The 26,411-nt window shown below is 44.4% G+C and overlaps 1 protein-coding gene across 11 annotated transcripts in view; it reads left to right on the top strand.

Moving 5' to 3' along the window:
• Positions 1 to 26,411, top strand: part of ARHGAP17 (Rho GTPase activating protein 17) — a 77,766-nt gene that overhangs the window by 48,835 nt on the left and 2,520 nt on the right. For 4 of the 11 annotated variants that reach the window (XM_075899872.2, XM_075899876.2, XM_075899874.2 and 1 more), the window contains 12 exons: positions 3,406 to 3,474; positions 3,635 to 3,716; positions 6,202 to 6,329; positions 7,706 to 7,817; positions 8,398 to 8,479; positions 8,920 to 9,000; positions 13,830 to 13,943; positions 14,318 to 14,409; positions 14,549 to 14,705; positions 16,027 to 16,269; positions 20,706 to 20,875; positions 21,329 to 21,946. In XM_075899872.2, the coding sequence (XP_075755987.2) occupies positions 3,406 to 3,474; positions 3,635 to 3,716; positions 6,202 to 6,329; positions 7,706 to 7,817; positions 8,398 to 8,479; positions 8,920 to 9,000; positions 13,830 to 13,943; positions 14,318 to 14,409; positions 14,549 to 14,705; positions 16,027 to 16,269; positions 20,706 to 20,875; positions 21,329 to 21,946 (1,948 nt within the window). The other 7 variants (XR_012896219.2, XR_012896218.2, XM_075899878.2 and 4 more) reach the window with 7 other exon arrangements.

Genomic DNA, 26,411 nt, shown 5'->3' with positions numbered 1-26,411 from the left:
TTTTATAACTAAATCTGTAGGTATTTCTACCATGTCCTGCTAAAATAACCAAGCACAAATCCTAGTTAGGGGCATCTTGACTTGCTTTAGTAAATAAAAATAGAAAGTAAAATCCAAAAATGCTTGGATAAAAATGGACCAAGGTGCCATTTGAATGGCTAAACTTACTTATTTAAAGGGCTGATACTGTCAGTATTGTTGCTGCCTGATGATCTATCTATACTAAGGTTTCATAGTGCAGACCTTTGATTTGTCCTGGGTAGCTGGGCAGAAGTGTGGATTTTGAAGGGTATTCCTAAGACTGCCTTTTTCCTCTCAGCCCTCCCAAAGGGAAACATGTCAAGCTGAAGCACTGAGCTGTAGCTGCCATTGCTGCTTATCCCAGGCGTCCCCTTGATAGCCTGCAACTGATCAGTGTGCTGTGGCCTGGGATGTTAAATATCGGTTAATTGAATAGTCGATTAATCTCATGACTAATCAATAAGAATTCAACTGTTCGATAGTCCCCAGGCCCCACTCCCAAGAAGCCCCCTGCCACTGCGCAGCCTGGGAGTTGATCCACAAGGGGAGCCAGTTTTAAAAACTGATAGGCAGCAGTGCAGGATGGCACCAGCCCCTGCCTTGGGTGGGGGGGTTTGAGCTCCTGGACCCAGCATGAGCTGCAACAGGAACCAGGCGGGCGGGCAGGCAGCCTGGCTCTAATACACTTTAAATGCAGAGCTGCAGCAGGGGGAGGTCCTAGACACCGCGTGAGCCAGGACTGAGCCGGACTGCTGGCAGCCTGCTTAAAAAATGCTCTGGTGGGGGGAGGAAATGCAGGTAGCTTTTGCTTCTTGGTTAAGTGACTCCACTGTTACATCCCTGCTGTGGGCAAGTGGCTAGCTAACTCCTGGAGAGTCAGCGGTTTGGGCTTAGCAAGGGAATATTATGTAATATGAATCAGGGACAGGTAGACCTGGAAGGGATCTTGATAGGTCATCTAGTGCAGACCTCTGCCCTGAGGGAGGACCAAGAAATATTTAGACCAGTGGGCAACCTGCAGCGTGTGGGCTCCGTGCAGCCCATTGGGGTTCTACGTGCGCATTTGGGAAGCCAGCAGAATCTGGCCACCTGTCTGTGTAGTGTGTCCCTTACTGGTATTACTACAGTGACATGCACGAGGCCAGGGTATGTGAAGTAAGACGTGTGCTGACTGCACTCAACACTGACTGAGCCGGGTAGTCCCTCTGCAGCCCATCACACACATTCTAGGGAAACACATGCAGTTAGCAAAACTCACCTATCCCAGGAGACTCTCTAGGTTCTAACAATCTTGCGGCCCACTGAGATGGAGGGCCACTCATGCCCACTCAACAGCCTAGGTTGTCCATCTCTGACAGGTATTTTCTGATCTTTTCTTAAAAACCTTCAGTGACAGATTCCACAACTTCCCCCAGTAACTTGCTGCAGTGCTCAATTACCTTGGGAGTTAGGAAGATTTTCCTAATCATTACCTTAAACCGCCATAGCTGCGGTTTAAGCCCATTACTCCTTGTACTGTCCTCTAGGTTAAGGAGAACAACTTGATCACCCTCTTCTTTATAACAACCCATTATGCACTTAGACTTATGTGCCTCCACAGTCTTCCCTTCTCCAGACTAAATGCTAAGAACAGCCATAGTGGGTCAGACCAAAGGTTCATCTAGCCTAGTATCCTGTCTGCCAACAGTAGCCAATACCAGGTGCCCCAGAGGGAAGGGAACACAACAGGTAATCCTCATGTGATTTTTTGGGCCCCTCCCCCCCACCTCCAGAGAAACAGAGGCTAGGGATACCATTTCGACCCATCCTGGCTAATAGCCATTGATGGACCCTAACCTCCATGAATGTATCTAGCTCTTTTTTGAACCCTGGTAAAGTTCTAGCCTTCTCCACATCCTCTGGCAAGGAGTTCCACAGGTTGACTGTGCGCTGAGTGAAGATAAACTTCCTTTTGTTTGTTTTAAACCTGCTACTTATTAATTTCATTTGGTGACCCCTAGTTCTTTTGTTCTGGGTATAAGTACATAACTTTTCCTTATTCACTTTTTCCGTACCAGTCATGAGTTTATACACCTCTATCCTATCCCCCCACCCCTTAGTCTTCTCTTTTCCAAGCTGAGAAGTCCCCGTCTTTTTAATCTCTCTTCATATGGGACCCTTTCCAAATCCCTAATCATTTTTGTTGCCCTTTTCTGAACCTTTTCCAATGCCAATATATCTCTTTTTGAGATGAGGTGACCACATGTCTACATCTAGTTTAATTTTCCCTCATAGATCATGTTTTTAGATCTTCAGTCATTTTTGCTGCCACTAGACTTGGTCCACATCTTTCCAAAGTGTGATGCTGAGAACTGGCCATGATATTCCAGGTGAAGCTTCTCAGTACTAGGTTGAGTGGCAGAAATACTTGTACAAGCAGTCCCCGGGTTACGTACAAGATAGGGACTGTAGGTTTGTTCTTAAGTTGAATCTGTATGTAAGTAGGAACTGGCGTCAGCTGCTGCTGAAACTGATCAGTTTCAACCGTGGCTGAATCTGGATGCCAGTTCTGACTTACATACAGATTCAACTTAAGAAACCCAGGCGTCCCCAAGTCAGCTGCTGCTGAAACTGATCAGCAGACCAGGGGGACAGGAGCAAAGCCTTGGAGCACGCCCGCTGTGGGCATGCTCCAAGGCTTTGCTCCCTGTCTCCCTGCAGACCAGGGAGACGGAGAGCAGTGTCGCAGAGCATGCCCGCAGCGGAACAGCCCGGGCGCGCTTGGGCTGTCCCCCTGCGGGCGTGCTCAGCGGCTTTGCTCTCCGTCTCCCTGGTCTGCAGGGAGAGGGGGAGCAAAGCCTTGGAGCACGCCCGCAGCGGGACAGCCCAGGCGCGCCCGGGCTGTCCCGCTGTGGGCGTGCTCCAAGCCTTTGCTCCTGTCCCCCTGGTCTGCTGGGGGGGGGGGGGGTCCAGCAAAGCTGCTGGACCCCCCCCCCCCCCCCAGCAGACCAGGGACACCAGAGCAAAGCTGCCGCCTGGGCGGCTTTGCTCATTTGCCCGGGAGCAAAGCCGCCCAGGCAGCGGCTTTGCTCAGGTGTCCCTGGTCTGCTGGGGGGGGGGGGGGGGGGGGTCCAGCGGCTTTGCTGGACCCCCCCCCAGCAGACCAGGGAGACCAGGAGAAGCTTTTCTCGCCCCGGAGGACACGGGTGGCGAGCTGCCGCCCGTGAGCTCCGGGGCGAGAAAAGCCCCGTTCGTAAGTGCGGATCCGCATAAGTCGGGGACTGCCTGTATTCTTAATGAGTATGTAAATCTAATGGCCTGCCAAACACATTACATGCGTACATTTGATTTCCACAATGGAAAATGGCTTATGAAATTACACGGTTTGTCTGTCTTTCCTCAAAGGATCAACTTGCTGCAGATATGTATAACTTCGTGTCCAAAGAAGGGGAGTATGCCAGATACTTTGTCATGGTGAGTGTCCTTTTGTTTGCTTACATTCAGTTATGGGTTTTGTAATATACAAAAAACCCTTTAGTTTACATTTAATGTGCTAAACCATCTAATGTCTGTATGTGTTCTTCAGAAGCTAACAATGTTTTTGTTTTTTTTAAAATATGGGTTCTGTTCTCAGTTATTAGAAGCACAAGCAGATTACCATAGAAAAGCATTAGCAGTCTTAGAAAAGGTCCTCCCTGAAATTCAAGCCCATCAAGGTAAAGTAACTTGTGCTCTGGCTGACGCTTCTCCTTGCCTGTGCCACCTCTGCACTCTGTTCTCCTCCTTTATCTTGACTCTTTTGCATGCAGACCCTTTAATAAGGACATTGTGAGCTTTTTAACAATGTTACATTCCCCAACATACTTCCCTCTCTTGCTGCTGTGCTCTCTGGAGTTCCTCCAGTCCTCTATTAACACACTAATCTAACACAAAAGGGTCTGTCTGACGTGGAGAGAGAAAGGGAAGGCTTGTGTTTTTAGGTTGCCCTAGGTACTCCCTCTCACCTGGACAGTGTGACTTCTCATTAACCTCTTTCTGGCACCTTTGTGCCAAAGGGAATTCTCCTTTGAGAGAAAAGGTAGGATCCTAGTTTCTGTGCTAGTATTGTCAGATTCAAACTCCTCTCTACAGGTTTTTTGCCTGCTTTTGCTGCTTTGAATTAGAGTAAATGGTGACTCTTCTGTAACTTTGTCTGCAGATTTGAGGATGTTAGTAGCACATCCAGCGGATACGGGCTTATCATAGGAGGAGGTGGATGGGTTTTCTGGCCTGCAATGTGCAAATGATCACAGTATATGAGCATGATGGTCCTTTCTGGCCTTAAATCTGAATCTAAACTTGGGGGGGGGGGGCGGAATTATTTTTTTCCTGGATCCTCCACCTCCCCCCCCCCCTTCCCCTGTGCATCTTTTACTGCTACTACATCCTTGCCCCTCAGCCCTAAGGATAATTCTAAGTATTCCAGACTGCAGAGCTACCCTACATCAACTGTTAAGTGTGCATTTAAATAAGGCAGCTACTTCTGATCTATCAAGTTCTGCATTAGTCAGCTAGAGTGTACGATTACCCTTAAATTGTCCTAAACATCATCCTTATCATGCCTATTATTGTTGTTGAAGTCATTAGTGCCAAAGGGTTTAACTGGAGCCAACTCTGAGGCCCCACTCAATCATGATCGGTATCAAGTGTGCAGAGATGTAGACAGAGCACAACAAGCTATGGTCCAAGTGGCAATTCTTAAATTCTCTAAAGCAAGGTATTTAGAAATATGATTTTGCTGAAAGTGAGACACACTAGCTGCATTAAATAGACCTCATGGAAGATGCTATTTTGTGGATATTGCAAACTAATAAGCATCTTCCTGGAGTGCTGTGGACAGCTGAGATCTGTTCTGTATCTAAGGCAAGTATCTCTGGTTTGCTTCCTTGCATATTCATTCCCCAGTTTTCTCAACACTCGATAGACTAAGAAGTGAATAATTGCAAAGTATTAGATGGTGTCTGGATTGCTTCAAAAGCAGCCTGGGAAGCAGAATGATCCAGTGGATGCCTGGAGCAGACTGGGGTTCTTGTCCTAACTCTGCTCTAAGTGATTGACTTTGAGTGACACGTAAGCTCTCTGCACCTCACTTTTGCTGCTGTTTGTAAAAACTTGGATAGTTATAACTTGCTTGCCTTCTGTCAAGCACTTAGTGGTGAGTGGATGAAAAAAGCTAAAGAAATGCCAGGTAGTAGTGGTGTAGCTTTTCACATTTCATCCATACAGTATGTGAACGACATTCTTAGTAGAAGCCACAGTGCATCTGCACCAGACTTTCAAACCTGGTATACTCAGCTCTTTAATTTTTTTTTTCTTTCTGAAAAAACAAGTGCCTGAGAGACTAGCAGCTCGCCTGTGCTTTCCATGCATTTTTTCAGTGACAGCAGCAGAGAATCCTGGCTAAGTAGAAAAATAATGTATCGGGGCAAATCAAGATGCCCTATAATGGGGGAAATATTTTGGGTCAAACTTTTTTTTAAAAAGCAAGCAAAACCAACCCAGGCATTGCAGCCATGAGGAAAGTTGTCAAGTGAGCTTGAATGCTTTTTTGGAAAAGAGAGGGTAGGATTGATACTAGAAGAATGACAGACCCTTTAATATGGTGATTCTTGTGGAGACATGGGGCCACTAATGATAAATGTCTAAATAACTAACAATTTTAACTCAGAAGGCTCTGTTTTTGTTTTAGCTGTTAACATAAATGTCAGCTGCAGGTAAAAAACCATGTTACAAATAGCTCAGACCAAGTAATTTGAACTTATTCCGTGCAAAATTCTATATCTACAAGGGGAATGCAAGTCTACACTTTGAACGCAAGTCTAGTCCCTTGGAGAATCGGAATGAATTTAATAAATTTAAAACCACATTAATGCATTCCAACTAGCTCATGGTGAGGACATAATGTCTTCCACTCATGCAAGGGAATAAATTTCCATCCAAGAGAGATGGGTCATTTTTTACAGTCATGGTGACACCTGCAGGCTCATCATTTTTCTCTCTTCATAAATTTAAGAGGCTCTTACAAATCAAGACTCAAACTTGCTGCTGCCTTTTTGGTAAATTTCCACGGCCCTACTGGCGACTCTTCTCTAAACTTATCTCTGGGGCATAATACAAGTTATATTGGATATGTAGCTCAGTGTTCTTCTGCTCTTTAACTAGACAAATGGACAGAAAAGCCAGCCTTTGGAACACTATTGGAAGAGCATCTCAAACGCAGTGGTCGTGAAATTGCACTCCCTATTGAAGCTTGTGTAATGATGCTCTTGGAAACAGGAATGAAAGAGGAGGTAAGGACTTCTACTTCATGTGCACTGGTCTTTTTCTCATGTAAAAGGCTCCACTCAAAGGAAGATCGACACATTAGAACCTGTAAAATTATTGGGTGAGGATGTAGTAACCATACCTGTGTGAGTTTGTGCTAGGGTGCATAAGTGCATGTGCATTTTGTCCACTGGTGTGATATTAGAAGCCTTCCAGGCTTATGTTTGTCAGTTACATCCAAAAATCAGATGCAATTTAACCTAAATGTAGAAAACAGACTAGCCGAGAGAGAAATGAAAGCATGGTTGTGCCTTCTTCAAGTGATGGTCGCTTGTGTATTCCAGTCGTGGGTATGCACATGCTGGAGCCAGAAGGTTTTCATAGGCGTGTCTGTTGACCCACACTTGTGCCATGCATTTCCTTGCGCTCCCAGCTCAGCGTATATTTGGCCATGCATGCCTCCAAGGGGGACTGAAACCCCTTCACTCCCTTGTCATCCGCCATGTCTTTGCCTTCTGCCCCTAGAGAGCCCATGTCTTTTGGACACCACCGAAGCTATTTGTAGCAAGTGCAGATGAGTCCAAAGGCCAAACACTTGCCTCCCAGCAAATCTCGAAATGAGTTTTTGATTGCATCTGGATGTGCTACGTGCTGTGACGTACTCACAGATACAATTACAGCACATTCTAGGAGTGCAGGCTACCATGCTGGCATACCAAGCAGACGTTTCCTGGCAGGACGTCCATTGAACAGTAACGTGGTGATCTCTTCTCCTTCACCTCTCCCTACCCTGTCACCCAAGCTGTGGCTGTGGGCTACGCTGTAGTACAGACTGAATGTTCCTCTGCATCCTGACACCCACCTCCATGCGGATTACTGCTTGCTACTCCCTCACCATTGGAATACTTACAGGGGCCACCACTTGAAGAGCTTACTTACCCATAACTGGAGGTTCTGCGAGATGTGTGTGGTCCCTTTCGGCATTCCAGTACTCTCTCTCCATTCCATCTGCTGCAGACTGGGAAAGGGGTTCTCTGGAGAGCTGTTGACCCACATAGCCTATTAGAACCTCAGCTGGGAACATGGGGAAATGCATCTGGGTCAACGGCACTGGAGCCAAAAGGGTTTCATGGCAGTGTCCTGGCACCCCTGCGCACCTGAGAGTGGCTTGCCAATATGGGCAACACAGCTCGAAGAATCTCCAGCTACAGGGAAGTCCTCTCCTCTCTTTCGTGCAGCTGACTGTCATGGCAGAGTCCAAAACCAAAACATTAAACTTGTAATATCTGTGAAAATGGAGTCTAGGTCACAGTAGGGTTGTAAGTACGCTAGCATTGTAACCGTGACAGACGAGACCAGCTGTGGCTCCAGTCAACTTGATGCTTTGACCCTCCTACTGTAGGGCTTATTCAGAATTGCTGCAGGAGCCTCCAAACTGAAGAAGCTGAAAGCTGCTTTGGACTGTTCTACTTCCCAGCTAGATGAATTTTATTCGGACCCTCATGCCGTTGCAGGTATTTGGCGTACTCCATATCGCACCCTGTACAAACTACTTCAGGCAATGAAGGTGCAACTTGATTTTAAGTTTAACCTGGCAGACATATTACAATATGAGCTATATTAGATATGAACTGTACATGAAAATAAAGTGAGCCTCCCATCCTAACTGCACAGCCTTGGAGACCAAGTGAAGGGTGCCTGTGCTGTGGAACTTTTGCACATTTATTTCTGGAAGACCAGAGCAGTGTTGAAAACTCAGGTGACCATGTTGATACAAGCATCTTGTTTCTCATGGCAGGGCTCTGAAAATGATCAAGATAATTGTGCAGCTGGTCCTGCCAGACAAGGGCTTTAGTTACTACTTGAGGCTTTTACCGTGTGTGTTCTTCTCAGCTAGATGAGTACAGGGTCACTGCAGTGGCCAGAAGGCCTCGCTGTGTTCAGTGTTGCACACACACATTGGCGGGGAAGTCTGAAGTATGTTCAGTCTAGGGCCTGATCCTGCATAGACTCGGTGCCTCACTGAGGTGCAAGGATCAGATTGTGAGGACTGAAGCAAACAAAATCTAATGAGTCTGTATGATTTACTGGCAGGTGCCCTGAAGTCCTATTTACGAGAGTTGCCTGAACCTTTAATGACCTACAGTCTGTATGAAGAATGGACGCAGGTTGCAAAGTAAGAGCGCTTAAAATCTAGATATGCAGAGAAATGTGTGTGCTAACTTATGTAACTATTAAGTGAGGAAGAATAAACTCAAGGAAAAGTTCACACAATTGTGCTAATGGGCTTGCAACTTCTGCTAATAAATATTTGTGTTGAATCCATCTTTGAATTTTTATGCATTCATATCCTGAGCTGGTTTTAAAACTATTAAAATATACTTCAGCAAACCAGCTTCCATTCCATTTGAGTGTTCAACTATTTCAGGCTCTTGGTTACACTCTGAGATATGCTAAGTGCATTGGCTATTGCGAGCAGAGTTCATGATGGCAGTTGAGCAGGTATAAAAGAATACATGCAGAAGCAAGAGGGTAATTGTACGTAGATGAAAGCCTTTCCTTTGCTGGTAGCTGAAGGAATTCTGTTTGCTGAGCTGAAAGTTTTCTTTCCCACAGTGTACAGGACCAGGACAAGAAGCTGCAAGACTTGTGGAGAATTTGTAAGCGACTGCCAAAGCCTAACCTGGCTAATTTCAGGTACATTAAGGACAATTGCTATTGCTTTTAGCACTGCAGCTTCAGTGCTGTTTCAAGACTAGGATTAATGAGATGCATGTTGATCTGGTTTGTATTTTCTCTGCTAGGTTCCAGTAGGATTGTAAAGGGAGATCTGATGGTTTTATCAAGGCACAAATTGCCTTAGGCCATGTCTATACTTCAAAGTTAAGTCGACATGGACCCTCCAATTTAAGCAAGTCAGTCTTGTCTCCATACTATGCTCGCTGTCGGCAGAGTGCACCCTCACTAGCAGGGCTTGTGTGGAGGCACAGAGTACTGCCATGCAGGAAGCTATTCCACAGAGTGTGGAGTGGAATTTTGAGTTGGGCATGCACTGCCTTATGGTACCAAACATTGGCACAGGTGGCTATGGGAATGTGGCATTAGCTTCTTGTGATACACTGACCTCCCTCCATGCCTGAAATCCACAGCAAACCAACCAAGCCTGGGTTATCCACGCAGACGCCCTTGCACAAGTATGGACCCTGCTCAGCTGTATGCTGTGGTGAGCATTACAAACACCTCGTGCCTTAAGCTTCAGAGTTTACACATCTGATTCAAGAGCCACTATGTGGACCAATGGCATAGCACACAAGCAGTCCTGCTGGGAGATGGTGCAGCAATGCGTGGGTGCAACAGTCATGCATCACTTTGGCATGGTCGAGCCCTGTTTCTGTGCCGGGGAAACGAGCACTGACTGGTGGGACTGCATTGTTATGAAGGCATGGGATGATGAGCTGCGGCTGCCGAGCTTCTGAATGCATAAGGCCACTTGCCGGGAACTGTGGGAAGAGCTTCCCCCCACCTTGAAGCATGGCAATACTAAAATGAGAGCTGCTCTGGCAGTGGAGAAGCGAGTGGGGATAGCTTCGTGGAAGCTTGCAACACCAGACAGCTGCTCATCAGTGGAACATCAATTAGGAATGGAAAAATTTCCCATGGGATCTGCTGTGACCCAGGCTTGCAGGACCATTGACAGACTTCTGCTGAGAAGAGTTGCTACTCTGGGTAACGTGTAGGACATTGTCGGTTTTGCCACAATGAAGCAATAGACTGAACATGTGTCCCTATCATGGCACCAGACCACGCTGCCAAAGAGTACCTAAACTGAGAGGGGGACTTCAGTGGTGTTGTACATGCTGGTGAATCACAGGCGCCATCTCACCAACATCAGTGTGGGACAGTTGGGAATGTTCGTGACATGCTCATCTTTAGGAACACGGACCTTTTCAGAAAGCTGCAAGCAGGGACTTTCTTTCCAGACTGCAGAATAAGCATTGCTCATGTTGAAATGCCATTTGTAGTCCTGGGAGACCCAGGCTACCCCTTCCTCCCATGACTCAGGAAGCTGTACTCTGGCAATCTGGACAGCTTTAAGGCTCAGTTCAACTGTACCCAGAGCAAGTGCAGAACAGTGGTTAAACATGCTTTTGGATGTTTAAAAGGTCACTAGTGCTGTTTGCTTCTAGACCTCAGTGAAAGCAATATTCTTATTATTGCAGCCGGCTGTGTGCTTAATAATATCAGTGAAACAAAGGGAGAAAAGTTTCCACTTGGGTAGGGGGTTGAGGCAGATTGCCTGGCAGCCAATTTTGAGGAGCCAGGCAATAAGAAGAGCACATTGAGGTGCTCTGCATCTCCAAGATGAAAAGTCTCAAAGGGTGGGCTTATTAGCTTGTGTCTTCAAAAACAGCAAAGAGTCCTGGGGCACCCTAGGCCTGGTCTACACTGAAGGGGGAGGTTGAATTAAGATGTGCAACTCCAGCTACGTTAATTATGTAGCTGGAGTCTAGAATCCTAGAACACTAGTACTGGAAGGGACCTCGAGAGGTCATTAAGTCCAGTTCCCTGCCCTCATGGCAGGACCCAGCACCACAGCAGGAGGCTGATGGAAGCAAACACTCCTGTCAGCTTCCTCTAGCTCTCTGCAGTACTAGACCCACTAAATCAAACTCCAGAAGATCAATTGCCCTGGATTGCAACATTGATCTTCCCATTAGAGGAGACATGACTTTAGAGACAGACAGATTTATTAGGACATAAGCTTTCATGGGTAAAACCCACTTCAGATGAATTGCAGTGGAAATTCGAGGCAAGGTAGGGGTGTGTGGATATAGATATAGATGGATGGAAGAAATTGCTTGTGTTAATGAGGCTAATCAAGTCAGAGTGGAAGTGGCTCATTTACAGCATTTTGTGGAAATGTGACTATCCAGAGAGGAGAAATTGCCTTTGTAATGCGGTAACCAGTTGAGATCCTTATTCAGTCCTAAATTGACAGCATTGAATTTGCAAATGAATGTTCAGCTGTCTCCCTTTGTAATCTGGTTTTGAAATCCTTTGGTAGAAGAATGGCTACTTTCAAATCTATTACTGAAGGTCCAGGGAGGTTAAAGTGTCCCCCTGCAGGCTTGTGTGACGGCATTCCTGATGCCTGATTGAATCAGTGGATAAATGGACACAAGAGACTGTTTCGTGTGGCCAGTATCCGTGGCATAGGAGCATTGCTAGCAGTTGATGGCATAGATCACAACAGTGGATGTGCAGGTGCATGAGCCCTGATATTGTGGCTGATGTGGTTAGGTCCTGTGATGGTATCACTGGTAGGGATGTTAGATACCAGGTAACTGAATTGTTGTATAACTGCATGAAATCTTTGTGGTTACATGATTATTCGATAGTCCCTGGGGGTAGGGCCGGCAGCCAGTGTCTCCTAGCCCCACTCCCAGAGAGCGCCCTCCCATGAGCTCCCCGTGCAGGCCTGCTGCCTTGCACTGCTGCCTAGGATACAGAAGCAGCAGTGTGGAGTGGCAGCAGCCCCTGTCCATGGGGGATGGGAGGCAGGGGTGAGATGTTTTGTGCTGCTGCTTTTGTTAAGACATTCTTGGGATCACAGGCTGGAACACGAAAATGCCCCTTTCCTAACCAACCTGGATAGTGCGTGAGGACTGGCACCAGTGTAAATCATTTGTTATAGAAGTGGCACTGGGTTTTGGGGGGGGAGGGGAAAAGGAGGGGGGAGAGAGACACAAACAGGAAGTCCCTCCACCTTTTTTCCCCAGTGTTTCTCCAGTGTTGCTTGCAATACAAGACAACTCTTTCCAAACACAGCCATGGGTCGGTTTGGGAAAGCGTGGTTGTATGACCAGTGTCCCCCAACGGGGAGCATGTTACTTGTTGAATGGTTTGCAATTCCAGGGCTAGCATTGAAAAGTCATCTTGTTTCTCCTAGGTGGCTCTTGTGATGCCTCTCTCCTCAAGGCAATGGAGGCAGCAAGGGAGCGGATGCTGCCAGTTTCTGGGTACAGCCCTGGTGCTCTAGGATTAAAAACAGTTCTTGGCTGTTGGGGGAATGCTTCCTGTTCTCCTCCTCCTTTTCCTTGTCAGCAGGGTCCTCCTTGTTGTTGCTTGAGGTCACCTGTGGCTCCTGGAAAGTATCCACAAAGTGTTTTGGGGGTAGTGGTGGGTCACCAACAAAAATCCCATGCAGGCCTCATAAAAGCATCAGGTCTGTGGGGCAGAACCAGAAGAACTGGTCGCTTGACAAAGCTCCTTTCTCTTCACGTGTAGTTCGGCTTCCCATTCCCTGTGCAGTCTTGGCACTGGATCAGGGCTCTGCCTGCACAGATTCTTCTCCCCACACCGCAATAAGATCCACCATCACCAGTGTGCTCCATGCTGGAGCGCGTTGGTGGCTGGCGTCTCCATGGTCAGCTGTGCTGGCAAGCTCTCCATGCTTAACAAACAGGAAATGAAAATTCAGAAGTTCCCAGGGCTTTAACAGAAGCAGCTGTTTCCTGTATCTGGCTGACATGCAGTAAGTTGAAGGCGCTTGTCAGAGCGGAGCACTGTGGTGCACACCTGAAGAACTGTCCATTTGAGTGACACAACGCAGTATCTGCACTATCCCCGCATCAGTCCGTGGATGTTGAATCAAGCACTACAACTGTCGTGGAGATGGGGTACAGAAGTTGACTTTACAGGCCACTTAGGTTGGCTGAAGGGACTCAGTAGCACAGACACATTATTAGATCAACTTAATGTGGCTTATGTCGACCAAAGTTTGCAGTGTAGACTAGGCCTTCATGTTCAGTTGATAGTTCCAGTCACTTTAATTCCTTGAAGTGGGGGTCACATAAAATTGTTCTCGGCTCTCTCACCTGGACTGATTACAGAACAGTAGTGTAAGCTTCACTCCAGTGGTACTTTAGATAAACTACGCACGGTGCAAGAGCGTTCAGCTTCTCACCTTTCCCTTGAGCTTCGCACACTCAGACTCTGCACCTGGCTTCTTCCTAAGTAGCTCTCATGCTTGCTGATTTCACCCTTGCCCAGTGACACACAGCAAAACCAAAGTCTCTAGCTCGGAGCCGTCTTAAATGCATGATAGGAAAATGTTTACAGTAATTCGGCTTTATTTAATGTGCTTTCCTAGTGCATGATCGCTCTAGTCTCCGTACTCTAATCTACTTAGAGCAAAATATACCTGATGTAGTTCCAACATACTTAAAATGGAGGCTATTTCCTATTAGTCACTTTCTCAGCTCAGTTTTCACTGATTAATGGGAAGAAATTTAGTAGCAAACTTCTAAGCGTGAAATTTTAACCCCTTTTTTAACCAAAGATGCTCTTAAGTGGATTTTGGAAGTTTGACTTGAAATATGACTTGAATGTTTCTGATATTCCAGGCAGTGAGAGACAGCAGTTATGTTTTAAGCAAGAAAATAACTTGCTTAATTTGCTAGCATAGCTTTGTCTATAGTGAGTTGCCACTATAACTGCCTAATGGCTTGGTTCCTCCTTTGTAGGTATCTAATCAAGTTCCTAGCAAAACTTGCACAGAACAGTGACATTAACAAAATGACACCCAGCAACATTGCCATAGTGTTAGGTCCCAACTTGCTGTGGGCAAAGAATGAAGGGTAAGTTGATTTTTAAATGCTATTTCTAATTGTATCTTCTGTCAAGGATAGAAGTAGAGCTGTAAGTGCTTTCCTTTGGCGTGAAAAGCTCTCGAACAAGTTGTTAAGAAATGAATAGTAAAGAGTGGGATTTCAGAAGCATTCTGCTATCTCTTGCCAATGAATAGTAAGAAATGGCACACAGAAGAGTGGCATAAAGGCTGTGTGTGTCAGAATTTTTCAATAACATGCACTTAGAAATGTGTCAGTCATTAAGCATGTAGTTGCACACTCTTTTTATCCAGTTTTTGTCATGCAAAATGGAGGGGAAACAAATTTTTAACTTTGAAAAAGTTGTCTGTATCAGAGACTGTATTTCTGCATTTTGTCCATAGATCACTTGCCGAAATGGCAGCAGCAACTTCGGTCCATGTGGTAGCAGTTATAGAGCCAATAATTCAGCATGCAGACTGGTTCTTCCCTGAAGGTAAAGACTTTCAGTAATGTGAGGAATTCTGCCAACACTAGTTCCATGGTATTCCTTCTTAGATAATTAGGAATACAAACAGGTGATGCACTGCTTTTGTGTACATATGTCTTACAGTGCGGTATCTGTCTTCATCTAGATGTGGATTTTAATGTATCTGGGGCATTTGTTGCTCTTCCTGCCACGAATTCCAATCATTTCTCTCAACCTGGGAATGAGTATGATTCGGGGACACTGGAACGGAAGAGGCCTGTTAGCATGGCTATCATGGAAGGCGATTTGCTGAAGAAGGAAGGGTATGTTTAGCTCTTGCATTGTTCTTTCCAGACATTAGCCCACTCTTGAACTCCAAATCACTGATGGGGTTAGAATTGGATGTGACTGTAGCTCACCTTAAAATAAAATTCAGAAATTGTGATCAGAAGGGGAATTCTATAGAAATGCTCCTAGATAACCCCTGAGTGATTTATTTCCCCTCATATTATTGCAGCCTGAGGAAGGTTCAAAGGTAATGTACTGGCATTTCCTTCCAGTTATGCTCTGTGCATGATAAACCCAAGCAGATAATTGCTGCTTCTGTTCACAGTATTCCCAATTCATAGATTTTTTTTTTTTAGGTCTCAAAATAATCCATTACCAATAAACATACATTTGATACCATTTATTTGCTTTAACTTCTGAATGTTCCAAGGCTTCTGTTTAAAACCACAGGCTGAAGTGGTGTTATCTGGTGCCTTCATGATAAAAGACTTCTGATTTGATGATGGTACAGTATACCATGTCAGATGTGCTGTATTTACTCCATACATGTAGTGTATTTGTTAGCAGTTTTTTCATATCCGTATTTAAGGGATGTGCTGTTCTAACTCCTTATGCAAATGTTAAATTGTTACCTTGGTTTTAACTATGGTTAGATGCATGCAAATTCATGTGTAATATATTAATCACAACAGTATATTATATTTCCCTGCTACTATCATGTAGTGTAAAGTATTGACAGAGGGGAAAAGAGAATGAATTCAAGGTTCATTTCTTTCTTCTTTTAGTGGATTTTAACCACGTCAAATTAAGGATTTCTAGAACATGCTGTGCTAGCTTTTTAAAATGGCATATATTAGAGCGATAAAGCTTATCCATAGTTAAATAAGGTAGTAGTTTCCTTCCTTTTTCATGCTTTTAACCATGCAAATGTATATGAGCCTGTCTTTAGTTCACACGCATTTATCTTGAAGTGGACATGGTGCCTTGAAGATATCATTTGCAAAACACCAAATACACAAGTCTGAAACTCTCCTGGTGTCTAAGGAAATGTGTATATACTTCCCAGTGGGGTAAAAGTACTCAGCAGTCAGCGCTCACTTGCATCAATGTGTAATTGTAATTGAATAGCCCATCCCAGTGGTGTCTTAGTTTACCCTTTTGTGTGAGTAACTCAAGTTGTGTTGCATGTCTTAACAATAGTGGTGTCCTATGAAGAAAGGTGAAGCTTTCCTTGTTGCTTCTTTGCATGCTAAGCAACATGGGTTGCTCTCTTTGGGTTGTAACCTGCAATGTTGCTTTTGGCTTTGTTTATCTGGAGTTGGCCTGCATGGTGTGTTTACTCTCTCCTCTCTTTAGCTTTGGTGTCAAGGTTATGGACTTCCCAGTGAATCCTCGGAGATGTGGCACTATAAATAGAAAGCACACATCCCCAGCTTTCCAGCCACCACTTCCACCTACTGAGGCTGGCATGCTGGCTCAGCCTGTAGCAGAGCAGCATTCACAGGGTTCTGTGGCTGAAACTAGCCCAGTGAGTGCAACTTCTGCTCCATTTACTGGCACAGCAGAACATGTACACACTCAAGGAAATGAGGATGTCAGGTAAGAAGTCTGGCTTCTATTGGCAGTGGCTTAAAAGGCTGCTTCAGCAACAAACCGATCTGTCAGTATAATTAATCAACAGGGTACTACCATCCAGCTTGAATATACATTCTCTTTTTATGAAGTGCTTTGAGAGAAATTCATAAAAAGCACAATGCGAGAGATGATTGTGCATCTTCCTATTTTTAATTTGAAGTTACTCTAAAATCCGTTGTACAATAAGAGAATTTTCAAGAATTCTCCATCAGTATTCTCTGCTTCCCCCTATTGATTGATCTCTTCATGTCATAATCAATGAAGTTTCTAAGAACCTCAAGTTCAGTTTATTGCTGGAAGCACTAAAACTCAGTGGCAATACTAGAAGCCTATAAGTCTTGTCTTGTTCATTTCTGTGTAAGTGATCTAGTTTTGTCTTGTGTGCTTTTTGTTAGCGAGTGTGTTAGCAAGGAACAGACATAATCTTAACCAGCAAGTCAGAAGTCAGTTTATCACTCTTTGGCATCAGTTTCATTAACATAATGGCATAGTAGGTTTTCACTTGACTGCTATTGAAATTTTGTGCAATCATTTAGTTTCTTTGTTAATCACTAAATAATTTTATCGTGAGACTAATTATTATTGATTTGCCTATTCTTTTCACCCTCCAGAGTTGATGTAACACTTTGCTTTTGGTATTTTTCTGGTTCATCTGACTGAGTGCTAGTAAATATTAAGTGAAGTTTGGAGAGGATTAGTCTCCAACCTCCAACAAAGTAAATCAGGCCACACATGTGCCATTGCTGTATTGGTGCAGCTCAGTAGCTTTGTTAATTTAGAAGTTAATCCATTATGATCTAATTTGAAATAATGTTACTTGGGAACAAAAGTGAAGTATAAAACAAGTGTCCAAGATCTAACTCTGAAAACTATCCCCAAGCTATTAGTAATCAAGATTAGTACTTGTGGCTTCAGAAGTACCAGCAGCATAGAGGGGGTTGGTCTCTGCCTTTAAGGGAATGTACTGATGGTTTCATGAGTGTTAATAAATTCTTTAGTGTAGTTGTGTGGCTTTTCCCACAACACACACAAATGGGTTTATATTGTGGTGGTATCCAAAAGCTGCAATCAGAAACTGCACACAAGACCCTGTGTGATGGACCAGACCGTGTCTGGGCACAGCTGAGGGCGTCCGCTCAGGGAGAATTGCTGAAATCCTGGGCTCCTTACAGCCCCCAGACTGGTGACCTCTCCGAACAGGCCACAAACCAGTCCCACAGAGCGCTTCAGCTGTCTGCCTGAAGCCTCACGAGCAAAACCCCTCTGACACCCCAGCAATATCCGTGCCCCAGATGGCCCTGGGCCTCATACACAGGAGGGGGGTCTTAGCGCCCAATCCCACCTACCCCGAACAAGTTCTGTCCAGTTCCAAGAAACCGGCCACAGATCCCTGGTCAATTTACCCTTTGGACCTTACCCACAAATCACGCTGGGCCAATCCTTTAGAATCTATATCTAAAGGTTTATTATTACAATAAAGAAAAGCCTGAGAGTAAGGTTGTTAAAGGAATAGTACGTTACATGCATCGAATCTCCCAGTCCTCAACGCAGGCTCTAGCAGAGATGTTACAGCTGCTGGTTTAAAAGTTCTTGTTGCACATCCTAGCATCAGGATGGGTTCACAGGTCTTCCGGGCTCTTCGATCCTTGCAATGCTGCCTCTGGGATGAAGTGCTGAGCTGAGAACAAAATGGAGTCCCCCACATGGCCTCTTTATACATCCTTCCTGGCCTCTCCTTGGCCGCAGCCGGTCACCTAGCTGTCAGCCTCTCTCTGCTGCAGCTCTTAGGCTTCCGCCCTCATGCTTTAGGTGTGTCCTTGGCCCATCGAGTGCCATTGTCCCACAGGGCCTCACTAATTAGCATGTCCATAGGCCAGGCTCTGCCCAGTGCTCAACCACATTCAGAGAAATAGTCAGTCTCCACACAGATTACAGATTCCTAACTACACACACAGACATCACACAATCCCACAAATAGCGTACACAGGATCAGCAGACAGCAAGCTTCTATTCAACACCCCACCTGGCCCCCTTCTATACCATTCTTGGGGCCAACATCCCCACCTATGGGTGCAGCAGCGACACCCTGCCCAAAAATAAAGACAGGAGGGGAATGTACAACACAGACAATGATCTGAAGCAGGGTTTAATTTCATTTTTGTATTGAGGGAAGTACAGGGTTTGAGGACATTGCAGAAGTAACACTGCAGCTGTATGGCAAGGAGCAGGGATTGGGGAAAATGCAGTCCCACACCCTGCCCCTCTCACAAACCAGACACATGGGTTCTCCTCCCAGTCCTGCTGTCCTTATGCCATGGTGTCACTTTTTCTCTGGCTCTGCTCGTCCCTACATCTTAATGCTAATCCCCACTCTTCCCTACTTGCCCCATTTGTGGAAACCAACTAACCTCTTGTCTTCCCTGGAGTACCTCACTGGTGATCTGTATGGCAGAAGCCGATCCGGTGGCAGATTCTCTGGCTCTCTTCTGAGCTGTGCGTTATTTCAGAAGGAAGCTCCTCCTATCAAGTAGCCTCAACCATGCCTAGTGGCAGCTTCAGCATGTTTCAGCCCTCCAGCCTGGGCTGCACCACAGTGCTTTCACAGCTCTCTGTGGGGCACAGCTTGATAGGCTTCAGTGTCTAGATCAGAGATTATGGGGTGTGTCAATCAGAAGACGTCCACAGCTCTCCTGGCGTAGTGTTGTGTTCTCCAGAATCTCAGCTCTCCTTGAAAATCATCTGTAGCTATTACATTGCAAGGGAATCTTCAAATGGAAATGAAATGTAACTGATGCAAGGATTTCTGAGTCTGTGCTGAGTGCCTCTGCAACAACCCCGGGGGTATGGCCTGCCCCATTTATCTCAGCGAGGTGTTAACTCAGATAGCTGATATCAGTGGGAGGAAGGGAGTTTTATACCAGTATGGGTGTCTCCGTGCCAGTCCTGCACTATAGTCCCCAGCCTGTTGAACTACATCAAAGTTAAAAACTAAACCCCAGGTGGGAGATACTGAGTAGCTACACTGTGGCAATGAAACTGCTGCTGTCATAAGTGATAGAAATGTAGCCGTGTTAGTCTGGTGTAGCTGAAAGTGCTACATAGTCCTGTTTTTTGTTTCTGCTGTCATAAGACATTCCCCCAGCCAAGAAGCCTAGCAAACCCCAGAAGCATACTGAAGCCAAGCACAAGAAGTAAGAGGAGCGCAGAAATGCCTGCATATTGTGAATATCTAACATGAGCAGTCTCATTCTGGTGGCTCACATGATCTAGCGTGGGCTGAGCTTACACAGTATACCACTTTTCTTCTCCAGTCTCACCTTGGGGCATATCTGACTAGCTGCTCTTTGCTGTGTCCTGTGATAGGGGGGGCCACAGAGATTGTTCTGTTAAAACCACAGACACAAGGTAACTTAATTTTTTGGGAGTAATCCACGTTACCATGAATTTTCAAGTTGGGAGTCTGGTAAACAAGCCTCAAATGTATTGACTCCTTTTCAGCACAGAGAGAATTCAGTTCATCCTAGAACAATATTTAATTTCAGTATGTTTTCCGCATTCTTGCATGGCAGGCTGAAGATTTATTTGTATTCCAGACCATTGTTTTAGAAAGATTATATCTTACGTAGTCTACAAGACCTCCTTAAGACTCAAGCTTGGTGTATGCTAGAAAATTTAATTGTCAGGGATGTGAAAAATTCATAGCTGAGTAACACTTTTGTGTAGCCAGCACTAGATTGATAGAAAAATTCTTGTGTTGACCCAACTACTGTCTCTTGGGGAAGTGGGTTTACACTAGGGGAGAATCCCTCCCATCAGCACAGAGTGTCTGCAGCTGTCCTGCTGTACCTATGTTAAGTGTAGACAAGCTTGAAGTGAACAGCTGACCATGGCAGATCTAGAGATGCAGTCTCATTACCTCACTTGTAACTCAGCCTCCCTTGAAGCACTATGCATGTTCAGAAGCTTCAGGGGGTAGCCGAGTTAGTCTGTACAGGATAAACTTAAACAACAAATGGTCTGGTAGCACTTTATAGACTAACAAAACATGTGGATGCTATCATGAGCTTTCATAGGCACAGCCCACCTCTTACATGCCCACGAAAGCTCATGATACAATCTACATGTTTTATTAATCATGAGCTTTCGTGGGCATGTAAGAGTGGGCTGTGCCTATGAAAGCTCATGATAGCATCCACGTTTTGTTAGTCTATAAAGTGCTACCAGACCATTTGTTGTTTTTCAAATACCATGTTAGTACAGGAATCTTTTTGTTTCCTAGGACTCAGACACATGTATCAAAGTTTTACTCTTTCTAGTGCAAACCCATGAGTTTGTTGCAATACATCTGGGAGCGGGGTATTTCAAAAGCAACTTCTGATTCACATGTTTTAAATTTTCAGTACCTCAAAGCCCAGAGAAACTGCAACTTCAACTACTCCTCCCCCCGTGAGAGATGGTGGGCACTTAGGCACTATGCAGAGCCAGCCGCAGTCAACAAGTAGCCCTAATCAGCTTTGTGCCAGCCAGCCACCAAATGCTGCTGGTCCCAGCCCGCATGCAGTGAGGCGAGGTATGTTGGATTCTTGATTTCAGTTCTCGATGTGGCTATTTGTGGTTAAAATTGTGACTTATCACCCTAGGTGCTTGCCCAAGTAGCTGTTTTCTGGGATCTCTTTTCCATTATTACACTCCAGATTTATATGGTTTACTCCACCCAAGCCAAAGTTCAACAGTATTTTACCAAAACCTACTTAAACTTGTGTTGTCTTCAGACTCGTCCATGGTAGTATATTGTGATGTTGACAGTGCTATGCAATGGCATCACTCAGGCAGACGTCTGCTTATTAATAACCTTTGCGTGCATTTCTTGGTAACCTTTATGAAACTACAGCAGTAGTAGGCCTGAGTAACTTCAATTGGAAAGTGGCTGAGTGTTTTAAATGATGTTACACGTTTCCTTATTGCAAGGTTTTGTTTCAGCTATAAACAGTATCTAATATATTTTTACTAATGTCTCTCCAAGCTGTTAAAAAGCCTGCACCAGCACCTCCCAAACCTCCACCTGGGCAGCCAGGAAACCACAGTTCTACTTCACCAGTTCAGCTACCTTCTGTCTCTCCAAAACCACCCACCAGAAGTGCTTCTCCTCCTGGACAACTTACAAACCCAGGGGCAGGCCAGACTTCCACTTCTTCCCAGGTTTCTGCCCCTCGGAGATACTCCAGCAGCCTCTCCCCAATACAAGCTCCTAACCACCCACCTCCACAGCCCCCCTCACAGGCTACACCTCCACTGCAGCCTAAACTAAATAGTCAAGTGTCTTCTCCACCTGCTGTACCTAGTGGCGAACATGGACCCGAGCAGGCACCTTGTACTCCACCTCAGACTCCAACACCACCTGATACGCCACCTCCAGGAAAACACAGTGCTAGCGCCGCACTCTCTCAGCTGCAGTCATCTACCCAAGAAACTTCGCAGTCTCATTCTCCTCCTCAAACCGGGACATTACCAAGGCCAAAGCCAGTACCAAAGCCCCGGAACCGACCTAGTGTTCCCCCACCACCTCATCCTCCTGTGTCTCTGTCAGCGGGAGACAGTGTACTTACAAATCCCACTCAGACGGCTTCCAAAATAGTAACAGGTAAGTGACACTTCCTTGTGAGCTGTAGCATGTTAATATTCGAGGGGGAGGGGACTCTACTGCTGTAACATCATGCGAAGCACTGATGAACCATCTTGGGTGAAATAAAGAATGCAAGTTCAGTGACATTAATAACTTGGAGCTCTATTTGGTTAAAATGCTTGAATTGCGTATTATGGTATATGAGGTTTTCATTCTTATAAGAAGGAATGTGATTGACTTTCCACGTATGTTTTCCAGCCTTTGACGGCACAGCATTGTTACAGGACTCAAGTGTAAATGGCTTTCCCAGGCTCACCACATCATGGCAGCTACCCTTATGTAGGCACTTGGGGCAGAAATGGCAAATGCTTTGAAGTGGGAGGAGGCCACATATCCTAAGCCAAGATGTCCAAAGTGGTAATGACTTTGCATGCCCTGACACAATCGTAATAGACCTGCCTTTTTGGGGGAGCAAAGGGGGGAAATCAGCCCCCTCCCTCTGCCCTTTAAGAAGATCCAAATTGGGTGCCCAAAATCACTTAATTGTATCTGAACAACTGGCCAAGTAAAAATATAGTGTACTGTGCTGCTCTCAGTGTCTCTGCACTGCTGTCAAAGATGCACATAACATCAGTGAGCCTGTGGCAGCATAGGCTGGACAAGGCCGTTTGGGGATCCTGGAAATCCGTTCAAGTGGCTAGTCTGTGCTGCTGGGGCATCACAGCTATTTTTAAGACTAGTTAGATCAAACTTCGCTTGTGTGTATATATAAACATACTGTAATCACACCTCTGGCTGCAGTGTAGAAATGCATTCATGGGGCAGTAGGTGATCTCACAGGAACAGTACAGAGTCTGCAGTTTATATAGATGATAGGTGATACTAATGAATTTAAATCTTCGTTTGAAAACAGCACCTTGGAAATGTCTTCCTGCTATGACTCTTTTTAGATACTTAATAAAAGGAAATATAATGAACATAAAGACTAATGCTTTTAAATCTGCTTATATTAATGGTTAAAAACCCTTTCCAATGACACTTTAGCTTTCTAGAATAAAGACTGTTTTTGTTTAGAATGCAAACTATATTCTGTTACCTAATAGCTCTACCCCATGATGCCTTCACAGGTGGGGAAGGTTGCTGCGAATAAGGTTTGTACTGATCCAAGCCCTGCAATACAGCTACCAATGCTCTTATGCAGCTATTCTCTTTAGCTTTATTTTGTTCATGCACTTCAAAATGTGTGCGTTTGTCAAATTTGTACTATATCTCATTATTACACATCCAGTTTTTAACAGACATTAGGACCCGTGTTTCATTTTGATATTCACTTGCAAGCTTTTTAAAAAAAAAATCCTAGTTAAAGTGTTTTATAAAACCATGCCAAGACTTAACACTTGAACTTAATACAACTGTTACCAGAACTCTCACTTCTGGTGTCTTAAGTGATGTTGTGACACATTTTAAATGTCTGTTCCCCTCCTTGGTTAGCTTTTGCCAAACTGAAGAGTTGGGAGTCAGCACAGGCAAATTTTGCCACTTATATTTTATTTCTAATGCAGCTTTTGGATGTTAACTGCTTGGAACTTGCTCATAAAGCGCACACTGTTCATGAACTAAACCCCAGTGCCGAAAAGCTACTGGCAGCATCTCTTTGCATTTTGGCATGCTTGTATTTGCATTCTGTAAGCTGTCTAGCCTCCTTAACTGTGCTATAGATCTCTCTCCAACTACAGGATGTCCAAAAAGGTTGTTTAAAACTTGACAGACCCTTAATATAGTGGCTTAGAGGTGCTGCTGTCTGTTTATTCAGCTCACCGTAAATTACTGCTTCAAAACAGAGGCCATATATCTGAGTTGATTACCTCAGGACATGGTTATTATAAGATGTATGGACAGTGCACTTCAATAAATATTATACTAAGCAGCTTAATTAAAGTTGTAGTTTCTAAATGAAAGAGAAAACTACCACTAACCTGACTGTCAAATTGCTGAAAAGTGAACATTTTTGAAAAACTTTAATCATCTTTCATCTAACTCCCCCTCAGTTCTTCGCAGGTCAGCTACATTCCCCAGAATAACAGCAAAATGCTATTTGCAAACTGAGTTGGGAAAAGAGCACTGAGGGGCTGGGATTCTTGTAGCATGCTTCAGAGTGAGTTATTCTGGGGATAAGAACCATGCTGCTGAATAGATGGAAGAGGAAGGGCTGAGCCTTCTTTTCCAAATGTTTGTTTCTGTAGTCTGACAACCTCATTGTTTGGACTTTAGTGTATTTTTCCATACACAGGGAGTTTCCTATTTCATCTGAGGCAGTGGCTTGGTTGCTGGCAAACAGCTAATAACAGAGTTCTATTAGGTCAATCCCATATGGTTATTTGCTTAATAACCATGCCATTAAGCAAATCCCTCCCCTTTGGATACTAGCCATTCAGAATACAAGAACTTATTTGTCTGTTGTAACATTAAATTATTATTCAAATGAGGCAATCACAACAATACAGCAATCTGCAGAGCTGAGAGATGTGGCTATGTATCATTAACCTTACAACACTGCAAGTCTGTGCTGGGCAATTCCACTGTTTAGTAAAAGAAGCCACTTAAAGCGGAAGTAAAGTGTTCTTATAGTTGCATCCCTTCATTTTCCAGGGACTAACTTGGCCAACTGTATCTCAAATAATGCAGTCTCTACAGTGCCAGACTGGAAAAGGTTAAGGCCACAAGCACTAAAGTAATGTAATCTCTAGTGAGCAAGCCTTGGCAAACCAGCCAGATGGTGGCTGATGTTAACAAAAGTACTAGAATTTAACTAGCATTATGGCATGGTTAAGGAAGAGCAGAGGTGTTTGTTAGATTCTATATTAAATCTAATAAATATATTGAGAAAATGTTCAAGAAATCTCCTGAAAGGTGGAGAATTTGGAGAAGAGGCTGAACCTCAATGCTCAGGCTCACTTCTTGCAAGCCACATTAGGATTGGATCATCTGCTGTTTGGAAATTAGAGACCATCATGCAGAAACTATGATTGAAAATAAAATTTCATCCTTAACCTAATATCAGAAATCTTACTATAGGTTGAATCTCTCTAGTTCAGAATCCTTGGGACCTGACTGGTGCCAAACCAGAGAATTTCCCAGACCACGGGAGGTCAATATTGTCTAGCAGCATGATCCAACCCTTCCACTGCTTGCTGGGCTCTTAGAAAACATTTAGGGGTGAATTAGAGCAAAAGAACACAACCCTGAGAGCCAGGACTGGTGGCTGTAAACTTTATAGAACTACGGGAAACTTGGCCACCCCCATGATAAATGGACATCCAGCCAACTAAAACCATGCCATACTACAGATGTTGCCAGACCAGTGTGCGCCAGACTAGAGAGGTTCAACCTGTACTAAAAAGCGGTGGAGCAGTTAACTTATTACAGATGAGCCTTACAAGCACATACTTTAAAGACCACTGAGCTGCTGTAGCTTTCATGAATTGGCTCTTTTATTAATACATGTGTATTAGGCAGGCTTTTTTAAATTTTATGCTTAAGAATAAATATACTAGGGAAATTCAGACTCTCAGAAGCCAAAACTATGGAACTCTGAATTAAAATGAGCAATAAATGTCTAACATTTGAGCCGTAACCTTTGAAAAGCTTGCAGGGTATTTTATACCAACTCCTTAGTCATGCTTTAGATTTGAGTAACTCTTCAAATCCTGTTTATGGTTGTAAAGTAATTAACTCTCTACAAGACCATTCTAATAAAAAAAATTTCATTAAACAATCTAGATGTTTGACCTGCATTATTCAATATGAACTGAAATTGGAAAATTTAATGGTAAGGAAAAGGCATTTGATTGGCCAAATACATTGCTAATTCATGACTGAGCGTGCACTAATGCTCAGTACTAACTTGTCACCATAACACTGCTTGCTTGCATTCTTATTAATATAGCATGCAAAAAGAATGGCTCTATGTTATGTTTGCCTTTAACAAATACCAAATACATTCATGACTTAGAATGTAGTTCATGTTTTGCATCACTAACCTCTCATGTCATATTTTACTTTTTTTAGTGGGGAGTCCTATCATAAATGGGGTTTATCTCTATTCTTTGGTGTTTGGAGGTGTGCCTTTTTACTATTCTTGACTTGTAGCCAAAATATCTTACCCATCACCACCAGATTAATGTTCCCCTCCACTGTCTAGTCTGTTCTTCACAGTGTAGTAGTGATGGGGAGCAATCCTGTCCCTTACCTTCCCCTTGAGGTTGAGATACGAACAGGAATCTGCAGAAAAGACTTTGGGACGCTAAACCACTAGCGCTAAGTGCTTCCAGGGCCTCTGCCATTTAGAAAAACTGCTCATCTCTGCATTCTGAATTTGAAATGGCATAATGCTGTAATGAACTGTGAGCTGGAAAGTCTTTAATTGTAACTAACTGGTGTGCACATGTTGGTTCCAGGATATGAGAAACAAGATGGGTGATAT

The sequence above is a fragment of the Pelodiscus sinensis genome, chromosome 15, assembly GCF_052426305.1.
Source record: "Pelodiscus sinensis isolate ZL-2025 chromosome 15, ASM5242630v1, whole genome shotgun sequence".
Taxonomy (NCBI): Eukaryota; Metazoa; Chordata; order Testudines; family Trionychidae; genus Pelodiscus; species Pelodiscus sinensis.
The sequence above is the reverse complement of the archived record's forward strand: the minus strand, read 5'-3'. Positions and strand labels throughout refer to the sequence as shown.